At 49.2% G+C, this 26464-nt stretch overlaps 1 protein-coding gene across 1 annotated transcript; it reads left to right on the top strand.

The window, feature by feature from the left end:
- Positions 1–3974: 3974 nt before the first annotated feature.
- Positions 3975–26464, top strand: TMPRSS4 (transmembrane serine protease 4; the record flags this gene model as incomplete). Its single annotated transcript, XM_081240660.1, has 13 exons — positions 3975–4007; positions 5710–5743; positions 9077–9190; positions 14113–14262; positions 15335–15464; positions 18116–18220; positions 19184–19224; positions 21443–21602; positions 22656–22822; positions 23630–23728; positions 23914–24056; positions 26045–26194; positions 26432–26464. The coding sequence occupies 13 exons, from the start codon at positions 3975–3977 to the stop codon at positions 26462–26464; spliced, it is 1359 nt and encodes a 452-aa protein (XP_081096786.1).

Below are 26464 nucleotides of genomic sequence, written 5' to 3'. Positions count from 1 at the left end.
AAGGCTGGCCCCAAGGGATGGATCTGTTACTGAACTTACTTGCTCTGGGGCCATGGAGACCACTCAATCTATAGGAGTCTTGGTTTTCTCTTGTGTAAAGTGGGGATAATTTCTCAGGGTTGTTGTGAGAGCATTTAATCCTCACAGCCTTTATGAAAGACATATAACGGTAGCCAACTGCAGAATTAATTTTTCTGCCTCCACATTTGGGTCTTGGATTAATGTCTTTCTGCCACCAGTGACCAACTGCGAAACAGGAAAAGAAGATTCTCTGAGTGAATCAGAAAATGGGTGGGTGTTTTTCAACTAACTAACTTCCACCCACCCACCCCACCTCCCACCTCATCCATCTCGGGCCCTCCTGGGCTCTGGGGCCCCAGGTATTCTTGCCCTTTCTCATTCCTGGATGAGCCCTGGGTCGGGCACCAGTGGGGCTGGCCCCATGAGTCAGGGCTCTGACGCAACTGAATCAACAGAGCAGACAGGCCTGACCCAGCCAGTGGCCCCGACCAAAAGGAGAAGGCCAATGCCTCTGCGTGCACTGGGAGGGGGGGGAGGGGGGGAGCCTAGGCTGTGGCAGCTGTGGCCAGGGGCTGAGTTCAAGCTGGGGATAAACAGAGATGCCTCCAACAAAGCAGAAGGAGGCACAGCTGGTCTTTGGTGGCCTCTCAGCCCTCTTCCCTCCATCAACTACAGGGCAAAACATTTCCCCTGTCTGGCTGGTTTTGTCTCTACTCCAGAGACCCTTTCAGCCTTGCACACTGTGATCTGGAAGGGACCCACCACAGTGTTGGGGGTGGGTCAGATCGCAGAACCTTACCTGGTCGCCACATCTCTCAGCCTCCCTCCCTCCTTCCCCCAGCTCAGGATTGATTCTGGACTGAAAGGCGACGCAGCTGCTGGGAGTCCCCATCTTTATCCTGCTCAGGAAAGTCACTGGCATTGATGTTGCTCAGCTGCCACTCGTAGGCCTAAAACGCACCCAACTCCCGATGCATTATCCCCGATGCCCTTGACTTTCAGCAGCTCCCCTTCCCAGAATTTTAGCAACTCTTCATCTCTGATCTCTGTGCTGGAGATGTTTGCCAGAGAGGCTTCAAGAAAAGCCAAAGAGTGGGCCACTAAATGGGAGAAGTCAGGCAGCATAAGAGTCAGAGCAAAGCAGCCGGAGGATGGGAGTTTGAGCCTCAAACCCCTCAGCAGAACCAGGTGGCTGCTTTTTTTTTTTTTTTTTTCCTGCGGTACGCAGGCCTCTCACTGTTGTGGCCTCTCCCGTTGCGGAGCACAGGCTCCAGACGCACAGGCTCCAGACGCGCAGGCTCAGCGGCCATGGCTCATGGGCCCAGCCGCTCCGTGGCATGCGGGATCCTCCCGGACCAGGGCACGAACCCGTGTCCCCTGCATCGGCAGGCGGACTCTCAACCACTGCGCCACCAGGGAAGCCCCAGGCGGGCGCTTTTTTATTTTCTCTTTGACCCTCAGGTGCACAGCCCTGGATAAATCATAATCATTGATTCATGGCATTTTTCACTATTGGTCCATGCAGGGCTCCCTATAACTCACCACCTAGTTACACAGTTTCAGCAACGTAATAAGCCTCCATAAACCCACCACCCAAAACAAAAGCTAGAATTTAACAATAACCTACATCTAACCAGGAGATCCCCTTGCTGAGGTAGGTGGGTGAGTCCTTTTTGTTTATCAACTCAACATATCTTGATTGTACATCTTCAATAGTCCATAGATGGTGCTAGAATCATCCTGATTTCCATGTTCACCATTTCTTTGCTTTTTTGTAATAAAAAAGATTCTGTGTTAGATGAAATCTTCTGGGACTTAATTTTTCCTTTAATATGAAATTGCTCACGCCGTTCATATTACTTTGTGGCACCACAGTTCATGTGTTTTGACTGCAGCATAATATTCCATTGTGTGAATTACCTCAGTCAGCGTCTTCAAGGCTGGCCTAGGACTGAACCCTGAAACTGCAGTATTTTCCTTAATTTTTTCATTCAACAAAGATTTATTAAATACCCACTATGTGCCAGGTATTGTAGGAGACACCAGGGGTGCAGTAATGGCCAAGATAATCGCAGCCTCTATCATTCTATCTTGCAGGGTTTTTTCCTCATTCTCTTTTGTTTTCAAAAAGGTATGGATTGTTTTTTCTGTTTAATAACCACTACTCAACTGATAGCGATCGAAAACATGTTAGCCAGGGGTACTAGGGTCACTTCAGTTCAGAGATGAGGAATCCAAGGCCCCAGAAAATACAGACCGAAAGCCTCTTTTGTTCCGTCTGTCTCTCAGCTTCTAGCACAGTTCCGGACCCATCAAAGGTGAACAGTCAATATTTGCTGAAAAATAAACAAAGAGACTTACCCTACCTACTTCAACCAGTGGAGACATGTATGTGCAGGCAGATTCCGTGAGAAAGAATGACCTGACAGGGGATTGGCCACTAATTGCACGGCCTTGATAACCCTCCAACCTGCCCCTCCTGTAGCCTTCCACATCTCAGCAAATGCCCTCTTACCTGTTCACTAAAAACCCAAAAGCATCCAATCTACTGGCGAGGCCTATTGCCTTTATCTTCGAAGCACAGTTGAATCTTCCCACCGCCCGTCTATTTATCCCCTCTTGCTGTAGCCACACTGATCTCCATTCTGTTCCTCCAACACCAAGCTTGTTTCTGCCTGCCTGGCTACTTCCTGTCATTCAAGTCTCAGGCCAGAGGCCCTCCCTAGCCTCACCCCTACCCTAGACCTCCCATTTTAAGCATCCAGCCAGGCGCTGTCTCCTATCACCCATGTTACTCTCTGCATAGCACCCATCACTCTTTGGGTTTATCTGTTGACGATCTGGCCTCTCCTACTCTCCCCCTGACTCCCCCACCCCAGGATACAGCATCTTGAGGGCAGGGCCTCACCTGTCTTGTTTGGGCACTTCTCCCATCCTTGCTGTAATTATTTCTCATTTGTCTTTGAATCCACAGCTCCCAGAGCAGTGCCTGGTACAACACAGACACCCAAAAATATTTGTTTGATACTTAACTATTGAATGCTACCCACTCTGGTTATCAGATGAGCGTCAATTCTTTTCACCTTTGTATTTGAGTTAGACAAAAGGGCTTTGTAAACTGCTACGCGCCAATTGTGTACAGATTACTGTTGGTAAGATTATCACCTGGCTCTGTGGCTACCGCAACAGACTCGCCAGAATCGTTCTCATCTTCATCCTGGAACTAGTTCCCTATCCAGGCCCTGGTGATGGTGGAGGAGAGACGGCCCGGAAGGAACTACAGTGCAGAGCCCAGAGTTCAGTTCCGTGTAGCAGTCATTTGCTGGGCCTTTACTAGGTACAAGCCGGATGCAAGGCACTGAAGGCACAAAGGCAATAAGAAATAGAGACCACCCGACGGGAGAGTGCTATAATAGAGTTCTGTGCCAAATGCCCGGGGGCACAGGATGGAAGGCCCAGGAGGAGAGTTCTCTCTATGAACCAGGCACTTTCCATCAGATATCGCATCGCATCCTCACAGGAGCACTTTGAAGTAGGTGTCATTTTCCCCACTCTACCGAGGGGAGGGGAAACCTGAAGCTCAGAGAGGTTAAGTATCTTGCCCAAAGGCTCCCAGTTAATAGGAGGCAGAACTCGAATACCAGCTCAGCCCCTGCAGAGCCTAGCTATCTCTGCTGCATCCCCCAGCCGCCCGTGGCCTAGTGCCCCCGTAGGGCAAAACCAGGCACATCCCTCCAGCAGTTTGGGAAAAAGGAAGAAGCTCCTTCTCCCAACGACTATGTCCGCCATGCTCAACCATGGGAGCAGGCAGCACCCAGGGACCCCACAATTTCTAATCTCGGACACCCACCCAGGGGTTAGAAGAGGCCCTCTCACTCCCAGATGGGACTGGGAAAACTCCCCCCTGGAAATGTCCAAGGGCCTGCAGCTCCTCCACCTCCACTGGGGCGGCCATGACCTCAGCCAGCGGGCAGGCATGTCCCTGGGTAGAGACCTAGGCCTCGCCCAGCCCAGGGACTCCAGGTCCTATGCCAGACGAGGAAAGGAAAGAAAGAGAGTCATGGGAGGCAGGAGAGAATGAACTTAGGAAGCACCCTTCCCTAAGCTCTGCCTTGCAGGAAAGGGTGCAAGTACTTTGCATGAGAGCCTTTATGTGCGGGCTCCTGTGTGTGCCCCTATGTGGCTGTGTGTATGCTGAGTGCATGTGTAGTGGTGCAAATGAGTGGAAGAACAGAGCCTTGTGTGCATTTGTGTATGTGTATTCACGATGACCTAAGACTACACTCACAGAAATAACTTAGTGTCCTGGTAGTTTTTTGGTTTTGTCTGTTTGTTCTATTAGGTATAACATATGTTCAGTAAAGTACTCAAATCTAAAGTATACCACTCAATGAATTTTTACACACGTATACCCCCATGTAACCAACACCTAGATCAAGATCTAGTTTTCTAACATTCCAGAAGGCTCCATTGTGCTCCTTCAGATAACCCCCAGTATAATCACTATCCTGACTTCTATCACCATGGATTAACTTTACCTTTTAATCATATATATGAAATAATACTCTTTTGTGTCTAGTTTCTTTTTTTCATTATTATGTCTCGGAGATTCTTCCATGTGTCATTGCATTTCACACTAGTTTATTCTTGTCTATTGCTGAATTATATTCCATTATATGAATACACCACAGTTTATTCCATCAGTGATTGACTTTGGGGTTTTTCCAAGTTTTAGCTATTATGGATGAAGCTAGTATGAAGATTCATGTACAGGTGTTTTGCTGGACAGATGTACTCATTTCTCTTGACCCTAATTCCTGGTCATAGAATCATAGAATACTGAGACTTCCCTGGTGGTCCAGTGGTTAAGACTCCAAGCTCCCAATGCAGGGGACCCGGGTTCGATCCCTGGTCAGAGAACTAGATCCCACATGCCGCAACTAAAGGATCCCGCATGCCGCAACGCAGATCCTGCACGTGACAACAAAGATCCCACGTGCCTCAACTAAGACCTGGTGCAGCCAAATTTAAACAAAACAAAACAAAACAAAAAAGAATCATAGAATAGTCATATGTTTAGCTTTAGTAGATTCAGCCAAACCTTTTTCCAAAATATTTGTACCAATTTACACTCTTAGCAGCAGTGTCTGAGATTTCCAGTTGCCCCACATCCTCATCAGCACTTAGTATTGTCAGGCTTTTAAATTTTAACCATTCTGGTGTCTCTGTAGAGATAGTTCATTGTGGTCTGAATTTACATTGGCCTGATGAGTGATGACGTCAAGCATCTTTTGGCACTTAACTGGCCATGGAAGTATCCCCTTTGGTGAAGTGTCCGTTCAAGTTTTTACAGAACTACAATATCTATCAAAGTAGGCAAATAATTGACAAAAACAGACAGGCGAGCAGAACCATCTTAAGAAACTCAGCAATACACACAACAGCCCAGCAGCCAGTTGTTTTTCAATTGCTAACTAGTTGCTACAATTAGTAAACCTGCTGTATCAGGTCATTTAGATGAATAACTGAATTTTATATTTTAAATCAATTATTTAGATATCATAGAGCCCCCCACCTTAGACTCAGCAGGGAGAAGGGAATGCAGATAAGAGCTCTTTCCTGGGCTCTTAACCCCAGCCTGAGAGGTTCCCTCACTCAACTCACTGACTGTTTTTCCTTCAATTACAGGAACCTGACAGTGGTCAACCCCTGAACAGCCTCGGTAAGCTCAGGTCTGGCTTTCCTTTGTCTATCTCAGTTTCACTCAGTTACCAAGTAGATACTAAACCCCTCTTGCATGGTCCTCACCACCACCTCCAAGCGCTAAATGCTACGGGAGACATCCATCCACCATTCACCAAACATGTATCAAGCAAGTGTCATCTCCAGGATTCATTCTACAAGTAGGAGGCATGGTCTCTGGGGAAATAGAACCATCAAACCTAAAACGCCAACAGCAGTGATTTTCTAATTCATTCATTCAGTTACTTATTCTCTCATCCCTTCAACAATACTGTGAGTGCCTGCACGGGGTAGGCCCTGGGCTGGACACGGGACTACAGCAGTAAATACAACAGCCAAAGTCCCTACCGTCATGGAGTTTACAGTCTGACCATGCTGCCAAGGAACAAGCTGGACAAAGGTGTTTTCACTGGTAGAATAGAAAATGGCAGTGTTTGCCTGACTTACCAGAGAAAAATAAGTTAATAGATGAAGTATTCCCAAATATAGGGTTTTTTTTTCCTCCTGTTCCATTTTTTTAAACCATTGATACCTATGCCTGATAACCTGATCAGCAAAACGAGTGAGCAAAGACAAATTAATATGACAGCTTCATAAGGAGATGACCAATCCCACTTACTTTGACAGCTTATTTATTTCAGGGTCACGAGTTAATAAAGATCACAAACAATATAATCTTCAGCAGGTAAAACAATGCCTAGTTTCTACTTTGGAATTTAATATATCAATATTCCGTGGTGTCCCCAAAGAACACTAGACATTCAAGGGCTCCACCACCTGAGTAAGCCTGGGAACAGCCAAACCAGAAAACAATTAAGGGAGCTCGGGAGGGAGAAATCAGTGCCAAGTGAAGATTCCAAGGTTAAGAATGATTTCAGGTTGTGCAAGGACCAGGGAGTGAAACTGCTCCTGTGGAAATGGGGCTGGCGAGGACTAGCAGTGGGAATTCCATTTGGCTGGGAGAGGGAAGCCAAATTACACTGCCTTTGAAAGCCCAGAGAAGAGGGTGGTCCAGAGACAGAAGTCATGGGGACCCCTTGAGGGTTCTGGAGCAGAGACGTGATGGGATGAGAGCAATATGTCTGTCTGGCAGCATTCGGCAGGACAGGCTGGAGGAAGGAACAGTGGCAGGCAAGGAGGCTATTCATAGCTCAGCGGGTTGGTTAACTTTATAAACAATAAACTTTATAGACAATAAACCAAGAAAACCCTTCGCTTCCTGGTGATGTTCTCCGTGAGAACATCAGGGAGGCAGAGACACTGGGCCCTGGACAAGGGAACTCATCAAAGGACTCCCAATAAGTCATTCACTTCTGGGAAAACAAGCCAACCTTTTATCCCCAGAGGTAGGTGCTCAATGAAGACATCAGGCATGAATGAATGAACAGAATGTCTCCATGTCCATGGCTGCAGGAAAGAGGACAGTGCTGAACACTCACTGCTGGAACTTTAAAAACAATATCCGACGACATTATTAATAACCTACTCTGTTGCCAGGTCCTGATAATAACAGGCAATACCAACCCACATCCTTAGGGCCAGAGCTCTGGGTCTGAGGTTCAACCTCTCCCTATTGAGGAAACATAAGAGTTTCCTACGCTTTCCCTATCAACACATCCAATGATATCCGCACTTATTGGGCACCAGTCTCTGGCAGGGTGCCATTCTCTGCTTTTGAACAGCTGAGGAATGACATAAGAGACAGAAACATAACTAGCCATCATTCCAGAAAGAATAAAATGAGACCTGTAAGAAAGGCAGAAGGGATGTGCTGAAGAGAACAAGCAAAGAGTAAACCGTTTATTCACTTGACACATATTTTTTGAGTTCCTACTAGGGGCCAGGCACTGTTCTAGGCACCAGGGACTCAGCAGTGAACAAAACAGACAAAAATCCCCATCTTCCTGGAGACTTCATTTCAGGCAGGGTTGGAAGGGGCTAGATGATATACAAAATATGTAAAATATACAGCACATTAGAGGTGATGAATGCTTTGAAAAAATAAAACAGGGAAGGAGGATAGGAAATATTGGAAGATTGAATTTTAAATAGGGAGGTCAAAGAAGGCCTCAGTAAGAAAGTGACATCTGAAGAACAATTGGAAGGAGGTAAAGGAGAAAGCCATGTGCAGATGAGGGGGAGGAGAGCTGGCCTACTGCTTTCCAGGGATTCTCAGGGTTGCTATAACTCCTGCCCTAGCTCTCCCTGGAGAAGTCCCCATGGCACCTCCCCAGCTTATTGCCTGCAAGGAGAGGGGACACCAAAGAGCCTATCCCTGACACTCGGTGAGAATTTAATCTTTTAAAGCCTTGCCATGTTCCATCTCCTTGGATAGCCACGTGAAGTGGACAATATAGTTATTATTGCCTCTGTTCTAGACATCAATAGGTCCCTCCCGGTCTCCCGAACCCCAGACTCTTGTTCTAGTCCATCTCCTCCCTGATGAAAGAGTCATAGTTCTAAATATTCATGTGATCATATCTCTCTGCTGCTTAAAAGCTTTCCATGGTCCCTCACTGCCCTCAGGATAAAATCCAAATCCCTTAGCATGATAGTCAAGACTCTCCACAAGCTGACTTTGCCAGCCCTGCTTCCAAAACATGCTTTTACCCACCTTACCTCCCAGGCACGCCAGCAGCTCACAGCTCCCAACACCCAGGCCTTCACCAAGCTGGACCCACTCCTCCCTCTCCCATCTCCACCTAGAAAGACCCATTTAAGTGTCTTGATGGTGTCTGGTGGTACTGGCAATTGTGTCCCTGTTTGCCTCTTCCCCCAAATTGGAATCTCCTTAAAGACAGGACCTTTCGAGGGACTAGCTGTGTGTTGAACTGAGTTGGAGATGAAGGCCATTAGGTCACCTTCATTCACAAGTATTTATTAAGCTTCCACTAAGCACACACTGTGCTGGCAGCCCCTGCCCTCCTGGAGCTTATAGTTTAATCAAAAGACAAGTCAGGAAAGAGGATACATGATAGTAAAGGGAAAGGGTATGTGCCTCTCCTGGGACACACGCAGGTCAGACTGGAGAGAAGGAAACATCCTAGAAGAGGCTGTCAAGACAGAGAGAAGGTGCCATGGGCTAGAGGAGCACCTGTGCAAGAGGGACACGCCCGGGTAAGTGAAAGGAGGTGGGGGGCCCCTATGCTGAGGAAGCTAAGCCTAGTCTGCAGGAATAACCCCAGCATCAACCAAAACGGTCCCCAAAGTTTTCCTGGGCTCCGCACCAGGGGCCAGAGGGTGGGGAAGCTGTGGGCCTTGGCAGGGGTGGTCTCCGAGTACTGACTGCAGGCTCTTCCCCTCCCCCTCACAGATGTCACCCCCCTGCGCAAATCCCGCACCTCCCTGGAGACCTTCAGAAAGGTGGGGATCCCCATCATCGCAGCACTGCTGAGCCTGCTGATCATCATGACCGTGGCTGTCCTCAGTAAGTGGCAGCCCTCACTCCGGCCCCCATGCCCCCCCTCCACCCCTACAGCAAGTGGCAGCTCCCACCCACCCCTCCCCTGCCCTCACCTCAGAGCACTCCCCACCCCAGCAGAGTCAAGGCCAGGTGATCTGCATAGAGCTTTGTATCCACCCCTGCTCTGAAGGGAGCCTTCCTCTCAGAGTGAGAGGGAGATGAACTCAGCCCCCATCTACCCAGATGGATTCTATCCCAGGAGATTTCTTCTGCGGGGAAAGCACAGTTTGCACCAGTTACAAACCCACTCAGGCAATGGCACAGCAGCCAGGCCCCCTGCCTGCTCCGCCCCAAGTCTGCAGACAGAGAGCGGGGTGGATCCGCAGCCCTGCTGGGAGGAGCAGGCAGCATGTCTGCTTATGAGGAGGGCAACAGGGAGGACGCATCGGGGAAGATGCCCAGGCAGACAGCACCTCTCCCCACCTTGAGCTCTGGCTTCACCATGGCAGGAGCCTGAGACCCCCTGTTATCCCAGGCAGGCCACTCTGGGGCAAAGAAGAGTAAACTGAGCGAGCCCCGATTCCCACAGTCCCTCCCTTTTCAGCCCGCACATCCTGTGACTGAGTCCCCATCTTCACCCACCCCCATAGTCACAGCAGGCTACTGACCGCAGCTTTCACGCAGGAAGTAGGGCTGAGGGGACCAGACTAGGAATCAGGACACCTGGGTCGGGGATCCCGGCGCTGCCCCTTCTTGCTGCTATGTGACCTTGAGTAAGTCCCTCGACCTCTCTTAACCTCAGTCTCCTCACCTGTAAAACATCCTGCCTCCCTCAGAGGGATATCAGAGAACCAATGAGGTAACGAGCGTAAAGTACCTGGATAAAAACCAAGTTGTGCAAAAGTGTAGGTCATCACCAAGTGTGTAGAGATGTGGCCGAGGCCACGTGTTTGCTCACCAGGCCAGGACGGCCTTCCAGGAGCCTGCAGCAGCCTTCAACTCGTTGGAGGACGCTCAGAGATCATCCAATGCCTCATTCTCCACTTGGGCACTGAGGCAGAGAGGGGGTGTGGCAGTCGAGGACAGGGCTAGGACAGGTCTCCAAGCCCTGACTGGGCAGGTCCACTTCTACTTCGTGGTGGTGGAAATGCAGACACACAACACAAACACCACCCAGGTCCCTGAGCTCCCTATCAGTACGTGAGATGCAGATAACTCCAAATCATTCCTCTTGACCTTGGCTGGCCCAAAGCGGTGGTGGGTGTGCAGCAACAGCAGATTTACTGTCCTAGGCCAGTTTGGCTCAGACTAATATCAAGATGAGCCTGCCTACTCTGAGCACGTGCCCTGCCATAGTGGAGAGAGAAGACAGGGCCAGGTTCAGGGTGATCCAAGGCAGGTACAAGTACATAATTTAGAGTCGGGCTCTCCCTGTCTCAGAAGGCCCTGTGCAGCTTCCAACCCGGGACCCCCAGGTTCTGCAACCAGAGGAGGTAACGTGAACTTCCATCCTGGGCTGGGCTCCCTCAACCTTTTGGCTTCTGGGGGCTCAACTGGTGACGCTGTGTCCTGGCTTCACCCCAGGAGGCAGAAGGGACCCCTCCTCACCCAGGCTCCTGACCATGAACCAAACTCTGAAAGTCCAGGAAATATCTGACTGACCTGCTCTTTCTCCCTTGCTTCTCAAACCAGGAGCATCGGGGCCATAAGATCACATTTTGAGCTCCTTCAGGGAAGGTGCGGAGAGGCAGCAAAGAGCCTTAGAACTAGACAGACACTGATCAAAATCCTGGCTCTAACACCTGACTGCTAAGTGGCCTTGGGAAATAAACCCTAACTCTCTAAACCTCCATTTCTTTATTTGTAATGGGAGTTCACAATGGCACCTGGCTCCTAAAGTTGTTGTCAGGATTCCAGGTGACAATGCAAGGAAAGCGCTTAGCAGTGATAAGCAGGGCCATGTCAGACTTGTTACCACCACTCCTAGGGTCAGCCAGTGGTGATGCTGGGCTGCAGAGGGGAGCTTCAGGCCAAGGGAGAGTTCAGTCAGGCAGGAGGAGCCAGGACAGTTTGGAAAGTATGGAAATATCTGTTCCCTGAGGACTTTTTTTTTTTTTTTTACAATTTTTTCTTTGCTTTTAACATCTTTATTGGAGTATAATTGCTTTACAATGTTGTGTTAGTTTCTGCTGTATTACAAAGTGAATCAGCTATACATATATCCCCATATCCTCTCTCTCTTGCGTCTCCCTCCCACCCTCCCTATCCCATCCCTCTAGGTGGTCACAAAACACCGAGCTGATCTCCCTGTGCTATGCGGCTGCTTCCCACTAGCCAACTATTTTACGTTTGGTACTGTACATATGTCCATGCCACTCTCTCACTTCCTCCCAGCTTACCCTTCCCCCACCCCACGTCCTCAAGTCCCTCCTCTACGTCTGCATCTTTATTCCTGTCCTGTCCCTAGGTTCATCACAATCATTGTTTTTAGATTCCATATATATGTGTTAGCATACAGTATTTGTTTTTCTTTCTGACTTACTTCACTCTGTATGACAGATCCTAGGTCCACCCACCTCACTACAAATAACTCAATTTTGTTTCTTTTTATGCCTGAGTAATATTCCATTGTATATATGTGCCACACCTTCTTTATCCATTCATCTGTCAATGGACATTTAGGGTGCTTCCACGTCCTGCCTATTGTAAATAGCGCTGCCATGAATATTGTGGCACATGTCTCTTTTTGAATTATAGTTTTCTCAGGGTACATGTCCAGTAGTGGGATTGCTGGGTCATATGGTAGTTCTATTTGTAGTTTTTTAAGGAACCTCCATACTGTTCTCCATAGTGGCTGTATCAATTTACATTCCCACCAACAATGCAAGAGGGTTCCCTTTTCTCCACACCCTCTCCAGCATTTATTGTTTCTAGATTTTTTGATGATGGCCATTGTGACCTGTGTGAGGTGATACCTCATTGTGGTTTTGATTTGCATTTCTCTAATGATTAGTGATGTTGAACATCCTTTCATGTGTTTGTGGGCGATCTGTATATCCTCTTTGGAGAAATGTCTATTTAGGTCTTCTGCCCACTTTTGGATTGGGTTGTTTGTTTTTTTGCTGTTGAGCTGCATGAGCTGCTTGTATATTTTGGAGGTTAATCCTTTGTCAGTTGCTTCATTTGCAACTATTTTCTCCCATTCTGAGGGCTGTCTTTTCGTCTTGCTTATGGTTTCCTTTGCTGTGCAAAAGCTTTTAAGTTTCATTAGGTCCCATTTGTTTATTTTTGGTTTTATTTCCATTTCTCTAGGACGTGGGTCAAAAAGGATCTTGCTGTGATTTATGTCATAGAGTGTTCTGCCTATGTTTTCCTCTGAGAGTTTGATAGTGTCTGGCCTTACATTTAGGTCTTTAATCCATTTTGAGTTTATTTTTGTGTATGGTGTTAGGAAGTGTTCTAATTTCATTCTTTAACATGTAGCTGACCAGTTTTCCCAGCACTGCTTATTGAAGAGGCTGTCTTTTCTCCATTGTATATTCTTGCCTCCTTTATCAAAGATAAGGTGACCATATGTGCGTGGGTTTATCTCTGGGCTTTCTATCCTGTTCCATTGATCTATATTTCTGTTTCTGTGCCAGTACTATACTGTCTTGATTACTGTAGCTTTGTAGTATAGTCTGAAGTCAGGGAGCCTGATTCCTCCAGCTCCATTTTTCTTTCTCAAGATTGCTTTGGCTATTCGGGGTCTTTTGGGTTTCCATACAAATTGTAAAATTTTTTGTTCTAGTTCTGTGAAAAATGCCATTGGTAGTTTGATAGGGATTGCATTGAATCTGTAGATTGCTTTGGGTAGTATAGCCGTTTTCACAATGTTGAATCTTTCAATCCAAGAACATGGTATATCTCTCCATCTGTCTGTATCATCTTTAATTTCTTTTATCAGTGTCTTCTAGTTTTCTGCATACAGGTCTTTTGTTTCCTTAGGTAGGTTTATTCCTATATATTTTATTCTTTTTGTTGCAATGGTAAATGGGAGTGTTTCCTTAATTCCTCTTTCAGATTTTTTGTCATTAGTGTATAGGATTGCAAGAGATTTCTGTGCATCAGTTTTCTATCCTGCTACTTTACCAAATTCATTGATTAGCTCTAGTAGGTTCTGGTAGCATCTTTAGGATTCTCTATGTATAGTATCATGTCATCTTCAAACAGTGACAGTTTCACTTCTTCTTTTCCGATTTGGATTCCTTTTATTTCTTTTTCTTCTCTGATTGCCGTGGCTAAAACTTCCAAAACCATATTGCATTTTCTGAGGACTTAAAAACACTAGACTCCTTCCCATCATCTAAGACAGCAAAGGAGCAATAGAATCTTGAAGGCAGGAGGCAGAAGACAAAAACAAAGCAAAACACCAACCTCCTAATGGGTCTTTCAACCCCAGATAAAAACACCAAATCCTAGAACTGCACTTGATAGTGATGAGACACTTTCACAGCCACCAGCTCATCAAACGTTCTCTGCAACCCTGTGAGGCCCAGAAAGGGGAAGCGATTGGTCTAAATTCACACAGTAGGTGGCAGAGCCAGCACTCGGGTCTTCAGACTCCAGGCCCAGGGCTGTCTTCTCCATCCACAGAGGCACTGTGCCAGCACTTGGGGTTGAGAGACTAGTGGGGACTGTTTCTAAATTGCTCCCCACACATGATCTTGGTTGACTCCTCAGCCATCTTTAGGGATAGGGACAGATGTTATTATCTCCATTTTACAGATGAGGAAACTGAGGCTCAGGACCAAGAACACCAGCTCCTAAGTGAGAGAACTGGGCCTGGAACCCACATCTGCCTGTCTCCAGGCCCAGCATGTTTTCAGGGAAACAATCTCTCCTGCCCCTGGGCTGCCTGCTTTGACCGTCAGCCCTCTCTGCCCCTCCCTGCCCCTGCCTTACAGTCAAGGTGGTTCTGGACAATTACTTCCTCTGCGGGCAGCCCCTCCACTTCATCTCGAGGGGGCAGTTGTGTGATGGCCAGCAGGACTGTGCCTCAGGGGAGGATGAGCAGCACTGTGTCCAGAAATTCCCCGATGGGCCTCCAGTGACAGGTGAGTCTAGGGGCTGTGGGGCCAGGGGAGTGGTAAGGGCAGGAAGTCGACTCAGGTCCCCTTGGTCCACTGCACAACATCTGCCACCTGACTAGACTAGTCACTTTCCTTCCCCGTTGTAAGGTTCTTAAAAACAGGATCATGTCTTGTCTACTAGGTCCCCAATACTTGACATGCAAACACTCAGTAAATTTTGATGAACAAATGTGGGCCAGAGGGGACAGGAAATTGTAACTGAGCCTGCCCCATTCCTGCTGCTCCTGGGTGCTGAATGGAACGACCTTGGGGAGTTCCCTCCTTTCTCTGAAATCTATTATTTCAAGGGGACTAGAAAGAGACCATTAAGGCCGTTAGCCAGCTATTGATCCCTCCATTCATTAGGTAAGTGTTTATTGTAACACATTACGGAACAAGACTGAGCTAGGTCCTTCAAAGAATATTAAGATGTTTCAAACATAAAAACCCATGTTCTTTCTTGGACTGTTCTAGCCCAACTTGGTCCACCTATTACTTGGGCTCTGAAAAGAAAAGACAGCCCAGGACACGGGTGATGGGGGCTTTTGTGGGGCAAGGCTGAGTAACTTCCTGTGTATTTGCTCTTTTTTATGTGTATTTGCTCTTTTTTATCAGAAGTCAAATGCCTATGGGCCCTGCCACCCTACTGCCAATAGCATTCCCCTCTCTGACCTTACATGGAAAAAGAGCAACATTCCTCTTTGCGAAGTTTTCCCAGGCTAGGCAAGCTGTGTGAACTATGGGTAGGGAAGCCATGTAATATATCATCAAAACTTATACATATAAAGAGCTATTAATAATTATGCCAAGGCAAAGGTCAAAATGGAGATTGTCCCCAGGACATCTGGTCACCCTAGCTACTGTCAGAATGAGACTCAATCTGGCAAAGCCAAATGGAGGAACTTCCCTTGAGGTTGAAAGGGTTGGTGTTCTGTGATGCTCCCCGGTTCCTGGTAGGGTTTGGGCTACCGGTTTGGGCTGGTCACATGATGAATTCTGTGGGAGATAGGCCACATGGGTCCCTGCCCTGAGCTGACCCGGCTTCCTCCCCTTCCAGTCCGCCTCTCCAGCGACCGATCCACCCTGCAGGTGCTGGACCTGGCCACAAAGAACTGGGCCTCCGCCTGTTTCGACAACTTCACAGAAGCTCTGGCCAAGACAGCCTGTGGGCAGATGGGCTATGACAGGTACCCAGGCCAAGGCTCTGGAGGTTGTCACCTCGCCCCATGACCTCTCTCCCTTTCTTTCTTCCTTCCTCTTTCCCCTTTTCCTCTCCTTCCTTCCTCCCTCCTCCCTCTTTCCTGAAAAGTATAGGTATTGGAGTCAGAGCTGCTTTTGAAGCACTTTCCCTTATGAGCAGCATGAAGTTAAATCTTCTAAGCCTCAACATGTTCAAGAGTTACTGGGGGAAGCAATACCAACCTCATAGGATGGTTAAGAGGCACCAGAGAGAGGATATCTGCCCCACCCCTCCCCCACCCCCACTGCCACCCCCCCCCCCCCACACACACACACAGTTCAAGCTCCTTTGCAATCCTTTCCTTTCCTTTACTCCTCAATCCTCACTCCTTCTTGGCTTGGCAAGTCGCTGTCCCTGCCCCAGAATACAAAAGTCTGATTTACTTATTCAAAGTCCCATTGGTTAAAATTTAGTTTAAATGAACCTGATTTCACTGGGCCTTCATCAGCAATCTCAGCTTTCTCAGCAAATTTCAAAAGCAGTTTTAAATCTTCAGTGTATGAAAAAGGATATAAGAAGGGTAATCAGCATTACGTATTTATATTCATTTGATCTTGGCAAAAACCAGAAAGGTAGTTATTATTCTATCTATTTTAGAAGTAGGTTCAAAGAAGGTAAGTAACTTGCTTGGATGGTAGCTGGGAGGGAGAGGGCTGGCATTTGTGCCCAAGATTCCCTAATTCCTGGGCATCAGAAGCATCTCTGTTTCTCGGTTGGGTACTTCTCTCTTCTCTGGAGGTTTCATTTATAAAGGGAGGGGAGGGGAGACAGTTGATCACTCACAGCCTAACTGGAGAGGATAGAAAAGAACCCATGAATTCAGTTGCACAGGGGATAATCTCTTCCTGGCAAGCCCCCAACTTCAGGATCCTGAGACACTGGACGCAGAGACTAGGTAGAAATGATAAATCTTAAGCAGACCTCATCTATCAGTCACAGAACCCGCTTCCATCAATCCCTAGAGCAGCCTCAAGGTCCGTTTTCAATAAGTGCTGCAGGCAGCCATTACCGATCCATCAGACCTATTTGGCCCTTCTGCTGTCTGGTTATCAGGCTTCTCCTGCTCTCTGCCCTCCATGGGGTGCAACATCCAGTACCCGCTGAAGAGGATACCCTACCACCTTCATTTTCAAGGAGAGCTGGGAAGGCACGTCCTGTCCCTGCTGTTTCCCCTCCCCCAGCAGCCACCCCAGCCCAGGCTTCTGGCTGCAGCCTCCCCTCCTCCCTACTGCAGTCCAGCCAACTGCAGCGTCAGCTGTACCAGCAGAGCAGGCTGCAGCTTGATTATGAAACCAGGGTGTCTCCAGGGGCTCTTAAGGTAAAAGGCTCCTGCAATTTCTGTCCTTCTGGAGCTCTTTAAGGCACCAAGCCATCTCTCTCTTAAACTCTACAAGATCAAAGCTGGTCAGGATTATTCATCAGGATGTAACTGGTAAACAGAGGCTAACTCTCCTGGGAATGTCCATTTCCACCATGATCCCTCCTTCTGGGTCTCAGATTTCCCTGGCTAGGAGGCCCTTTTTGTCCCAGGACCACAAAACCCTAGATGGCTCAATGTGGGAAGGACTCTAGAGATCATCTGGTCCACCCATCATTTTATACAGAGGAAGACTGAGGCTTAGAGAGACCCAGAGAGGGAATATGACCTACCAAGGGTATATAGCAAGCTAGTGTCAGAGCCAGGACAAGAACCTCAGTCCTGAGGGCTCTCAGCACAAAACCCCACACTGCTAGACTTCAGTCTTCCAGGTGCCATGCCTGGGTCATCCAGGTAGTGCCAGATTCCTGGCTGGGAATGTGAGAATGTGCCAGTCAGCCAGTGGCTCAGGTTGACCCACGCCTGCATACAGAGTTTATACTAGCTCTGTATAGCATGGCTGGATGGGGAAGGATAGGAGAGATGGGAAAGAGGGAGATTCAGTACAGGTACCATCAGAAAGATGGGATTAATCAGGGAAACCTTCCTGGAGGAGGGAAGACTTACACCCAAGGTTTGATAAAGACAAGCATGGATTAGAGGAGAGGAAGAGGGAGAGTGGTCCAAATGAGAGAAATGTTTGTCTGGATGCATGTGATGCCTGATCTTGGCCTGTCCTACCTCCAAAGGGACCATAAATGTACCCCACTACCAAATTTAGACCAGATGCCTTGTTTGGAGAGCCACATATCCACATTCAGTTCCCTCCAAGGTGAGGGGAGAGCTAACCTGGTTCCTTTGCCTCCTTGTTCCCCTCGCTGTGAACCAGAAGAAACCGCGGGACATTTAGAACAGGGACAGAGCTGGGAGTTATCAAAGGACATCCGTAACATTTGTCCAGGGCTCTGGGTTCAGGACCAGGCTTCCCTGCCTGAGAAAGCAAGTCCACATCAGCACTGTGCCCAGGGCTGAATCCTGGGATGCCAAGGGACCATCCCTTGTCATCTAGCAAAGCAGTCACCACCCTCACTGACCAAGGCCACCTCCACTCCCCTGCCACGCCGTACCCAGAAGTCTCTGCTGCCCCCTCTCCTGGGAGTGGGGACTACTCCTACCCTCTTGGTCTAAACTCCTGCCCCAGCTCACATCTCTCCCTCCCTCTCTTTCCCTCCCAACATGAGCAGCAAACCCACCTTCCGAGCCGTGGAGATTGGCCCAGGCCAAGACCTGGATGTTGTCAAAATCACAGAGAACATGCAGGAGCTTCAGGTGCAAAACTCAAATGAGTAAGTGAGGGGGCACCCCTGGCCCACAAAGGCTCACATGTGGACGATGCCATCGGGGCTGCAGCCAGCCCACCCTGAACAGACTTAGCAAGGCAAACTTAAGCCAGACAACAAAAAGAACTCCTGGCCAGGCAGACTGTCGGATACCAAAAGCTAGAGCATCACATTTCTGAGAGGTTTTCTGTATTGACTCTTTGTTTTAATACAAGGAGCAGCTGGACAAAGTGTGCTGTCCACAAGCTGGTGGCCTTTCATCAGTCAATTAAGAAAACCAAATTTGTTTCCTATGGCCTTATGTTCCCTATTAAGCCCAAGAGGCAAGATTCCAAAGGCCACTTTGTCCTTCCTGCCTCTCCTCCAGGCCAGAGTAAGCCCTCCCCACATTTCCAACTCTCCAGAGGAGAAGCTGCATGGCCTCTGTCAATGCACCACTCCCGTGCCCACCACCCCGAGTCAGAGCCCGGCATCTACAGGAAAACTGTCACCCTGCAGCAGAGTGACTCAGAGAGGATGCTGGCTTCTTTGCATTCAGGGATGCTGCTGAGGGCTGCTTATTCATCAAAGAGTAAACCTTGAAAAGGACAGGAAGAGGAGCAGAATGATCATTTGCCTGGAATTTCATCGAAATCCCATTCCTCTTCTGTTTGGAGAGCCCGCAGTACAGCAGACACTGCCCCAGCCTCTGCTCTATTCCATCTCAGGCTGCCAAGAGCCCGGGGTGGGCTGTGACTCAGGCAGGGTCCAGCACGTAGTAGATGCTTATCAGTAGTGCTGTAGAATCCAATTGCATTAAATCGCACTGAACTGGGTGAAAGTACGGTGTCTATACAGCCCCACCATTCAGGTTCCGTATTTCCCGGGTCCTGGGAGGGGACTTTAATCAACAGTGCTGGGAGACCTGAGTCCCTGCCTCCCAGCCAAGGGACAAGCAGAAACCACAGGACCCCTGTGTCTCCCTTCCAGCTCCTGTCTCTCAGGCTCCCTGGTTTCCCTGCAGTGCGTTGGTGAGTACGCCCCATCTCTGAGGGTTTGGGTCCTGGGCCAGCAATAAGCAGGGAAGAACTTCATCCTCATTCTTAAATTCCTCAGACTCCAGGTGTCATGCTGTTTTGTCCCAACCTTACTCCCTTGGCCTTGGGCTTGTAGGTAAACGTTCCTTCAAGTGGTTGACAGTAAGAACTCCTTCTTACTGTCCACGCTCAGTCCCACAACCTGGGCGGAGACCCAGGAGAGAGAGTAGGAAAACCGGAAAGGGCAGGACTGGGCTTCCACCCCCTCCCACCCCTGGCCAGGGCCCACATAACCTCCTCTGTCACAGTCAGCTCATCTGTCCAAGATCTGATTACCCACATCCCATTTAGCAAAGATTCGTCGAACGGTTAGAATGTATCAGCACCGCCAGGCCTCTGTCCTCAGGAGCTAATGGCTGAGCAAAGAGAGAGGTGCAAGGCCACGTGCAGGAAGTACCAAGCTGAGCAGTGGTCCCGGCTGACATGCTTCAGAGAGAGCTGCACCTGGGGTGGGGTGGGGGGAGGGGCAGGAGACCTGGGCACCAGGTCCACTGGCTTCCAGGGTGACCTTGAGTAATTCACCTGACCTCTCTTAAGTTCATCTTCCCAAGAAGCCCTTCAGTCCGACTACCCAAGAGGATCCCGGGAGACCCCCTAGCTCTGAGAGGAGATCAGAAGACAAAACAAGCACTGTAGCCCTGCTCATCCCACCAGCCTCATGGGAGAACCGAGCAGAGCCTGGCAAGATGGCCAGAAACTGGGCCGCCTTAGAGGAGAAGGGTCATCCTCGCCGCCTTTGCAGTTTAGCAGTGTATATGCTTCCTTGTTGGATGCTCAGACTCTTAGTCATTATCATGTGACCCCCACGATACCTAGTGAGTGAGGGCTGACCCATGGTGGCTGGTCAATGAATGAATGAATGAATGTTCACATCACTCAACGTGCTAAGCTGAAAAGCCCTGGAGTCACAAAGAGGCTTAAGCCACAGACCCTCCCTTGAGGAGACTTCTGTCTCACTGAGAAGACAAAACCGAACCACAACAAGAAAAGCTGGCCAACACCCAGGCAGGCTGTGGAAATGCCAAGAGAGGAAAATCCCCAGGGACTGTGTGACCTGGAGGAAGTGCCCAGGCTAAACATCACAGAATGAACTGTAGGCTCCAGGGAGGGAGGGACCATGTCCATCTCTCTGTCTTGTCCACCACTCTCTTCCCAGCACCCTTGAGACACTGTAGGCACACAATTCAAATTTGCTGAATGATCAATGATCTAGATAAACAGGAGAGGAGACAGCCTCTCAGGGACAGGCCCTTCCTGGAGCAAAAACAGAAAGACTTTTTAGGGACCTAGCAGCAGATCGATTTGGCTAGACAGAAACTTTATATAAGGACAGCAGAAGGCTGCCAGAAGGGGGAATTTAAACTCTTCCCTACAGACAAAGGGGGATGCTAAGGGGCTTTGAGTGGGGGAGTGAGGTGACATGTAGAAAACAGTGTTTGGAATTAGATGGTATTTGAAAAGCCCCTGCCAGGCATAGGCCCAAAAAGGGTGGTAGCCTTTCCCCCTTAGAACCACCACTGTGGCAGCGACTGCCAGAAGGATTGGAGAGGCTGAGAACAGGACGGGGAGGTGGAACTGGAGGCTTTTTTTAAGAGTTTGCGAGTCAGATGTGAGAGCCAGGAGAGTGGGATGTGAAAAAGAGGGAACAGGATGTCAAATTGGGAGACTCTCTCAGCAGGGGGAAGGGACTTGGAGAAAGGTGAGTTCAGGATGGGAAGATCCATTGCTGGAACTTTCTTCCCACTCTCCAATCCCAAAGCAGCCTGTGGGTGTCTGTTTACTGTTACTCAGTAGGAAGAGCTGGGGACACCCCTTTGGGCAGAACTTTCATAATTCTGTGTCCCTGTTTAGTTTGAAGGTCATGAACGCTGGCACAATGGACACGCCCATGTTCACAATATCAACTCCTAAACTCAAACAAAGCTGAAAAAAAAGAAAAAAGGAGAGGGAGATTGGGGGAAAGCCTGTGGTCTGGGACACTCAACGTCTCCCTGTGAATAATTCAAAATTGGCGTGGTCCTCCCACCCCGACCCAGCCCCCGGTCCCAGTCCTAAGGGCCCTGCTCAGGATAGACTGGGTGCTCTAAGGGGAGGCAGTCCTCACTCGCAAGAGTCTGATTCCTGCTTTCTCCCTCCTTTCTACTGAGTCCAGCCTGCGGAGAGAGCCTGAAGGTCCCTCGGGTGGTGGGTGGGGAGGTGGCCTCTGTGGATTCTTGGCCTTGGCAGGTCAGCGTCCAGTATAACAAACAACACATCTGTGGAGGAAGCATCCTGGACCCGCACTGGATCCTCACGGCAGCCCACTGCTTCCGGTAAGGCCCACACGAGGGCGCCCCGGGGGTCAGAGCCACAGAGGGGCCTGAGTGCCTGGGTCCCCTGTCTCCCAACTTGGTTTCTGATGCCCTCTCCCACCCCACTCCTCCCCCTAAAGACCGTGCCCCAGGGTGTGGCCACCCTAGTGAGACACTGGACATGATGTCCTTTGTTAGGCCTTGGGGGTCTGAGCAGAGCTAGTCACCAAGGCTGACCTCTTCCCTTCCAGGTGGGAAGCCACCAGGTACCCAGTGTCCTCCCTCTACCCCCATATCATTCACGGCACAAAAGCTCTTCTCATCTGCCTGGAGTCCTGAGAACTCTCTCCCTTTTTGCCAGTCTTCCAGGAAGGGGTTCCGGGTCCAGAGTCACTGCCACTCCTTCATTATATTCAGAAACTTAAAGAAAAAGGATAGATCCTCTTACAGGCCAGTAGAGACAGGACTGCCCATACCTCTGGGGAAAGACCGCTCCAGGTTCTCTTCACCTTCATTCATTCATTCATTCATTCGTTCATTCATTCAACACCTATGAGTACCTACTAGGTACTAGGTACCCTCATGCATTAGACTCCATCACTGCCTTGGAGGAGCACACAGTGTAGGCCTGTGATTTTTAACCTTTTTGGAGAATCTGACAAAAGCTATAAACCTTTCCCTGGAAAATCACTCCTGCACACTCAGCTGTGTCTGGTGTCGGAAGGAAGACAAGTGCAAGTACCACATGAGTAGCAGAGCCAGTAAAAAGCACCAGAGCAGAGAGTGTCAGGACCCAGAGCTCAGGCACTGGGGACAGCCCCTTCCCCAGCCCTCCAGTTAGAAGTTTCTTTGGGCAGGTTTCGCCAGGGAAAAGGATCAAATTCCCCTTTAGAATTTGACCTGTGGTAGATGATTCCTCAGACTGCCCCTCCTCCACCACCCCTGCCCTCACCATCATTACTTCCCAAGGCAGGGGCAGCCAGCACCACACTCCCCAGGGCCCTGGGGACCCAGCCTCTGGCAAAGCCTCCTCATGCTTGGCTCAGACTTGAACTGCACTGTCTCCGTCCCCAGGCAGCATCTCCATGTGTCCAACTGGAAGGTGAGGGCCGGCTCAGACAAACTGGGCAACTTCCCATCCCTGCCTGTGGCCAAGATCTTCATCATTGAGCCCAACATCACGTCCCCCAGAGAGCAGGACATGGCCCTCGTGAAGCTGCAGCTCCCTCTCACATTCTCCGGTGAGAGCTAGCACCTGGGAACAGAACTCCAACTCTGCCACTAGCTCACTCACTAAGTGGCCTTGGGCACATCACTTCTCTTCCCACGACCTCAGTTTGCCTATTGTTTCTTGCAAATGTGTCGGCCTAACATCATGGAAGCCATGAGGCCTCCTCGAGCTATCAGCTGACACCTGACCCCACCCCTGCCAGATTCTTCTGAGGTCTGTTTTCTCCCCATGGAGCACCTCAAGTGAGAATCACAGATTCATCCAATCTTGGAGCTGTGAGGGACCTAAAAGATGACCTAATCCATCCTCCACCCCAACCAATGGCAAGAGCCTGCACAATCTCCCTGCCAAGGGGTCACTGGGCCCATTTGCTCTCCTCCAGGGGCAGGGACTCATTACTGTTAAGGCAGCCCATAGATTCTTTGAACAGCTCTGTTCGATGACTCATGTTTACGTTGGGTAGTATTTAGATCAGCATTTCCAATGGTAGCTTCCACAGGACACTGGTCCCTTGGGTAAAAAAGGGTTCCATTCTCATGTAAGTCTGGAAAACATTTTTAAACTATAGCTCTCTTCCTGGAGCACATTAGTATATTAATGATATGAGAAGTTTTTTTAATTTTTTAAACAATTTGTTTTATTTTGTTTAACTCACATCTTCTAAACTTCTTTGATCACAGAACCTTTTTTTCATGCCACTTCTATTAACATCCCATGAAATGTACGTTACAGAAACCATGGTGCCAACACTTACAGAGGGCTTAGCTGCCAGGCTCTCCTGAACCTTGGGTCCCCTCTTCCTCTTTGTTCCTGGTAGACACAGTCAGGCCCATCTGCCTGCCCTTCTCTGACGAGGAGCTTCCTCCAGCCACCCCACTCTGGGTCATCGGATGGGGCTTTACAGAACAGGACGGAGGTAAGTCCCAGGCTCAGGACCACAGGACTAAGTGAGCAGCTCCTGAAAGTGATGGGAAGGAGGACCATCCTTTAGAAAAACCCATCCTGGAGGTCCAAGCACCAAGGTACCAGGCAACCCAGAGAATATCCTGGGCTGGGGGTTGAAGGCAAGAATGGGAATGTGAGTGTGTTTTCAACCTGCAGGGAAGATATCTGACATACTGCTGCAGGCATCTGTCCAGCTCATTAACAGCACTCGGTGCAATGCAGAGGATGCGTACCAGGGGGAGGTCACCGAGAAGATGCTGTGTGCAGGCATCCTGGAGGGCGGTGTGGACACCTGTCAGGTGGGGCCTCCAAGGATCATGAGGGAATTATAGAGATAGGGGATGTCTGCCCTGAAGAAAAAGCTCAGAGGATGAATGCCCCCCATGAAGTCTTGCATATGGTGGGCACTCAGTATGTGATGAAGGGAGGAAGGAGGGGAGGGAGGGAAGGACTATAGTCAGATAAAGATATAAAGGCAGATGGACAGATAGATAGACAGATAGATAGAAGCAGAAAGATTTCAAATGTATATTTCACATGCAAAGATGATGTTGCACTCCCCAACCGCTCTTTCTTTTTTTTTGGCTATGTTGGGTCTTCATTGCTATGCGCGGGCTTTCTCTAGTTGCGGAGGCAGTGCGCAAACTTCTCATTGTCGTGGCTTCTCTTATTGCAGAGAACGGGCTCTAGGCGCACGGGCTTCAGTAGTTGTGGCATGTGGGCTCAGTAGTTGTGGCTTGCGGGCTCTAGAGCGAAGGCTCAGTAGTTGTGGCGCATGGGCTTAGTTGCTCTGCGGCACGTGGGATCTTCCATGATCAGGGCTCGAACTCGTGTCCCCTGCATGAGCAGGTGGATTCTTAACCACTGCGCCACCAGGGAAGCCCTCCTCACCCACTCTTATTTCCCATCATTTAAAAGAGTATGAGCCCCTAGAGGGCAGGAACCCCAGGTCTGTTTTCTTTACAGCTGTCCTCAAGCTGCTCTAACTACATTAGAGAAAACCCATCTTATGCTGGATGAGCCCTGGTGCACCTTCCCCTCAGCCCATCCCACTGGCCAATCCCTGAATATATTCTCACATACCCACCCAGAGGATTTTCTGAACCATTTTCATTAAAACCCCAAACCCTACTCCCACCCCCATTCTCAGTCATTAAATTCCTTCACTCGAAAGGCATCTCTTAGTCTCTTGATGACTTGATGTCAGGTAAATGCTGAACTTTGGGGACAGTGTCTTCCCTCAGGGAGCTCACAGTGTGTGGGGGGGTGAAAAAACAGGCAGTTCAGCTATAGAGTTATCGGGTTCTGAGGGAAGAAGCCCCAGGGGCTATAAGAGCTGGTAAGAAGGACACCCAAATAAGTGCACTTTTCACTATCTGACATTTCCTTGTCTGTTTTGTTGTTTGCTTGTTTCCCCCTCACCCTCTCTCTCTCTGTCTCTCTGTCTCTCTTTCTCTCTCCTCTCTCTCTCTCTCTCTCTGTTTCTCCATGTGATTTCAAGTTCCCTTAGGGCAGGGATCTTCTTTTCATTGATTGAATCCCAATTGTCTAGAACAGTGGCTGACACGAAATAGGTCCTGAAGTGGTCCAATAAATCTGGGAACTACTAGATTAAACAAAGATAATCACAGGGCTTCCCTGGTGGCGCAGTGGTTAAGAATCTGCCTGTCAATGCAGGGGACACGGGTTCGAACCCTGGTCCGGGAAGATCTCACATGCCACAGAGCAACTAAGCCCATGTGCCACAACTACTGAGCCTGCGCTCTAGAGCCCACGAGCCACAACTACTGAGCCCACGTGCCACAACTACTGAAGCCCACACACCTAGAGCCTGTGCTCCGCAATGAGAAGCCCACACACCACAACGAAGAGTAGCCCCCGCTCGCCGCAACTAGAGAAAGCCTGTGCGCAGTAACAAAGACCCAATGCAGTCAAAAATTAATCAATTAAAAAAAATTTTTTTTAAACCGACAGTGGTTTAAAAAAAAAAAAAAGATAATCAGGCTCCCTTACCATAGAACCCCTTAGAACCCAAGTTGTGGATCTCCGAGAGAGGGCTAAGAGCACACCCACAACTTACTTGACCACAGAACACTTTTGCCCCAAAGGGAAGGGCACTGCAGGATGCAAGAACAACATGAGCACAAGGGGTGAGGGTGGAACAGCAGAGCACGCTGGAGAGCAGGAAACAGAGGGGCCAATGCAGAGAGGGGAGGAAGGAGAAGCCCACCCCTCCACCCCCGCCCTGCCTGCCCTCTCCAGTAGCCCCTGCTCTGGCCTCCCACAGGGTGACAGCGGTGGGCCTCTGATGTATCGCTCTGACCGGTGGCAAGTAGTGGGCATCGTGAGCTGGGGCCATGGCTGTGGGCAGCCGAATACCCCGGGAGTGTACACCAAGGTCACAGCCTATCTCAACTGGATCTACAATGTCCGGAAGGTGAGCTTGTTTGCTCTACCTGTTGTGCCCTCCCTCCCTTCCTCTCCTCTGAGGGTACCAAACCATCCTTAGTGGCTTAATGCCTCTGAGACACCCCCTTACATCCCCAACACTTGCTTCTTTCCCAGCAAGTGACAACCTGGGATGCCACCATTATGAAATTCCTTAGATCAGAGATTCCCATTAAATACAGAGTATGGAACACACCCAGCTTTACCATTCTCTGTTCTCTGGCAGAATGAGACTATCAGACATTTTCCAGAGAACTGA

This window comes from Mesoplodon bidens (assembly GCF_964165515.1).
Source record: "Mesoplodon bidens genome assembly, chromosome: 7".
Classification (NCBI taxonomy): Eukaryota; Metazoa; Chordata; class Mammalia; order Artiodactyla; family Ziphiidae; genus Mesoplodon; species Mesoplodon bidens.
Note: the sequence above shows the minus strand (reverse complement) of the source record. Positions and strands in the feature narration are given on the sequence as shown.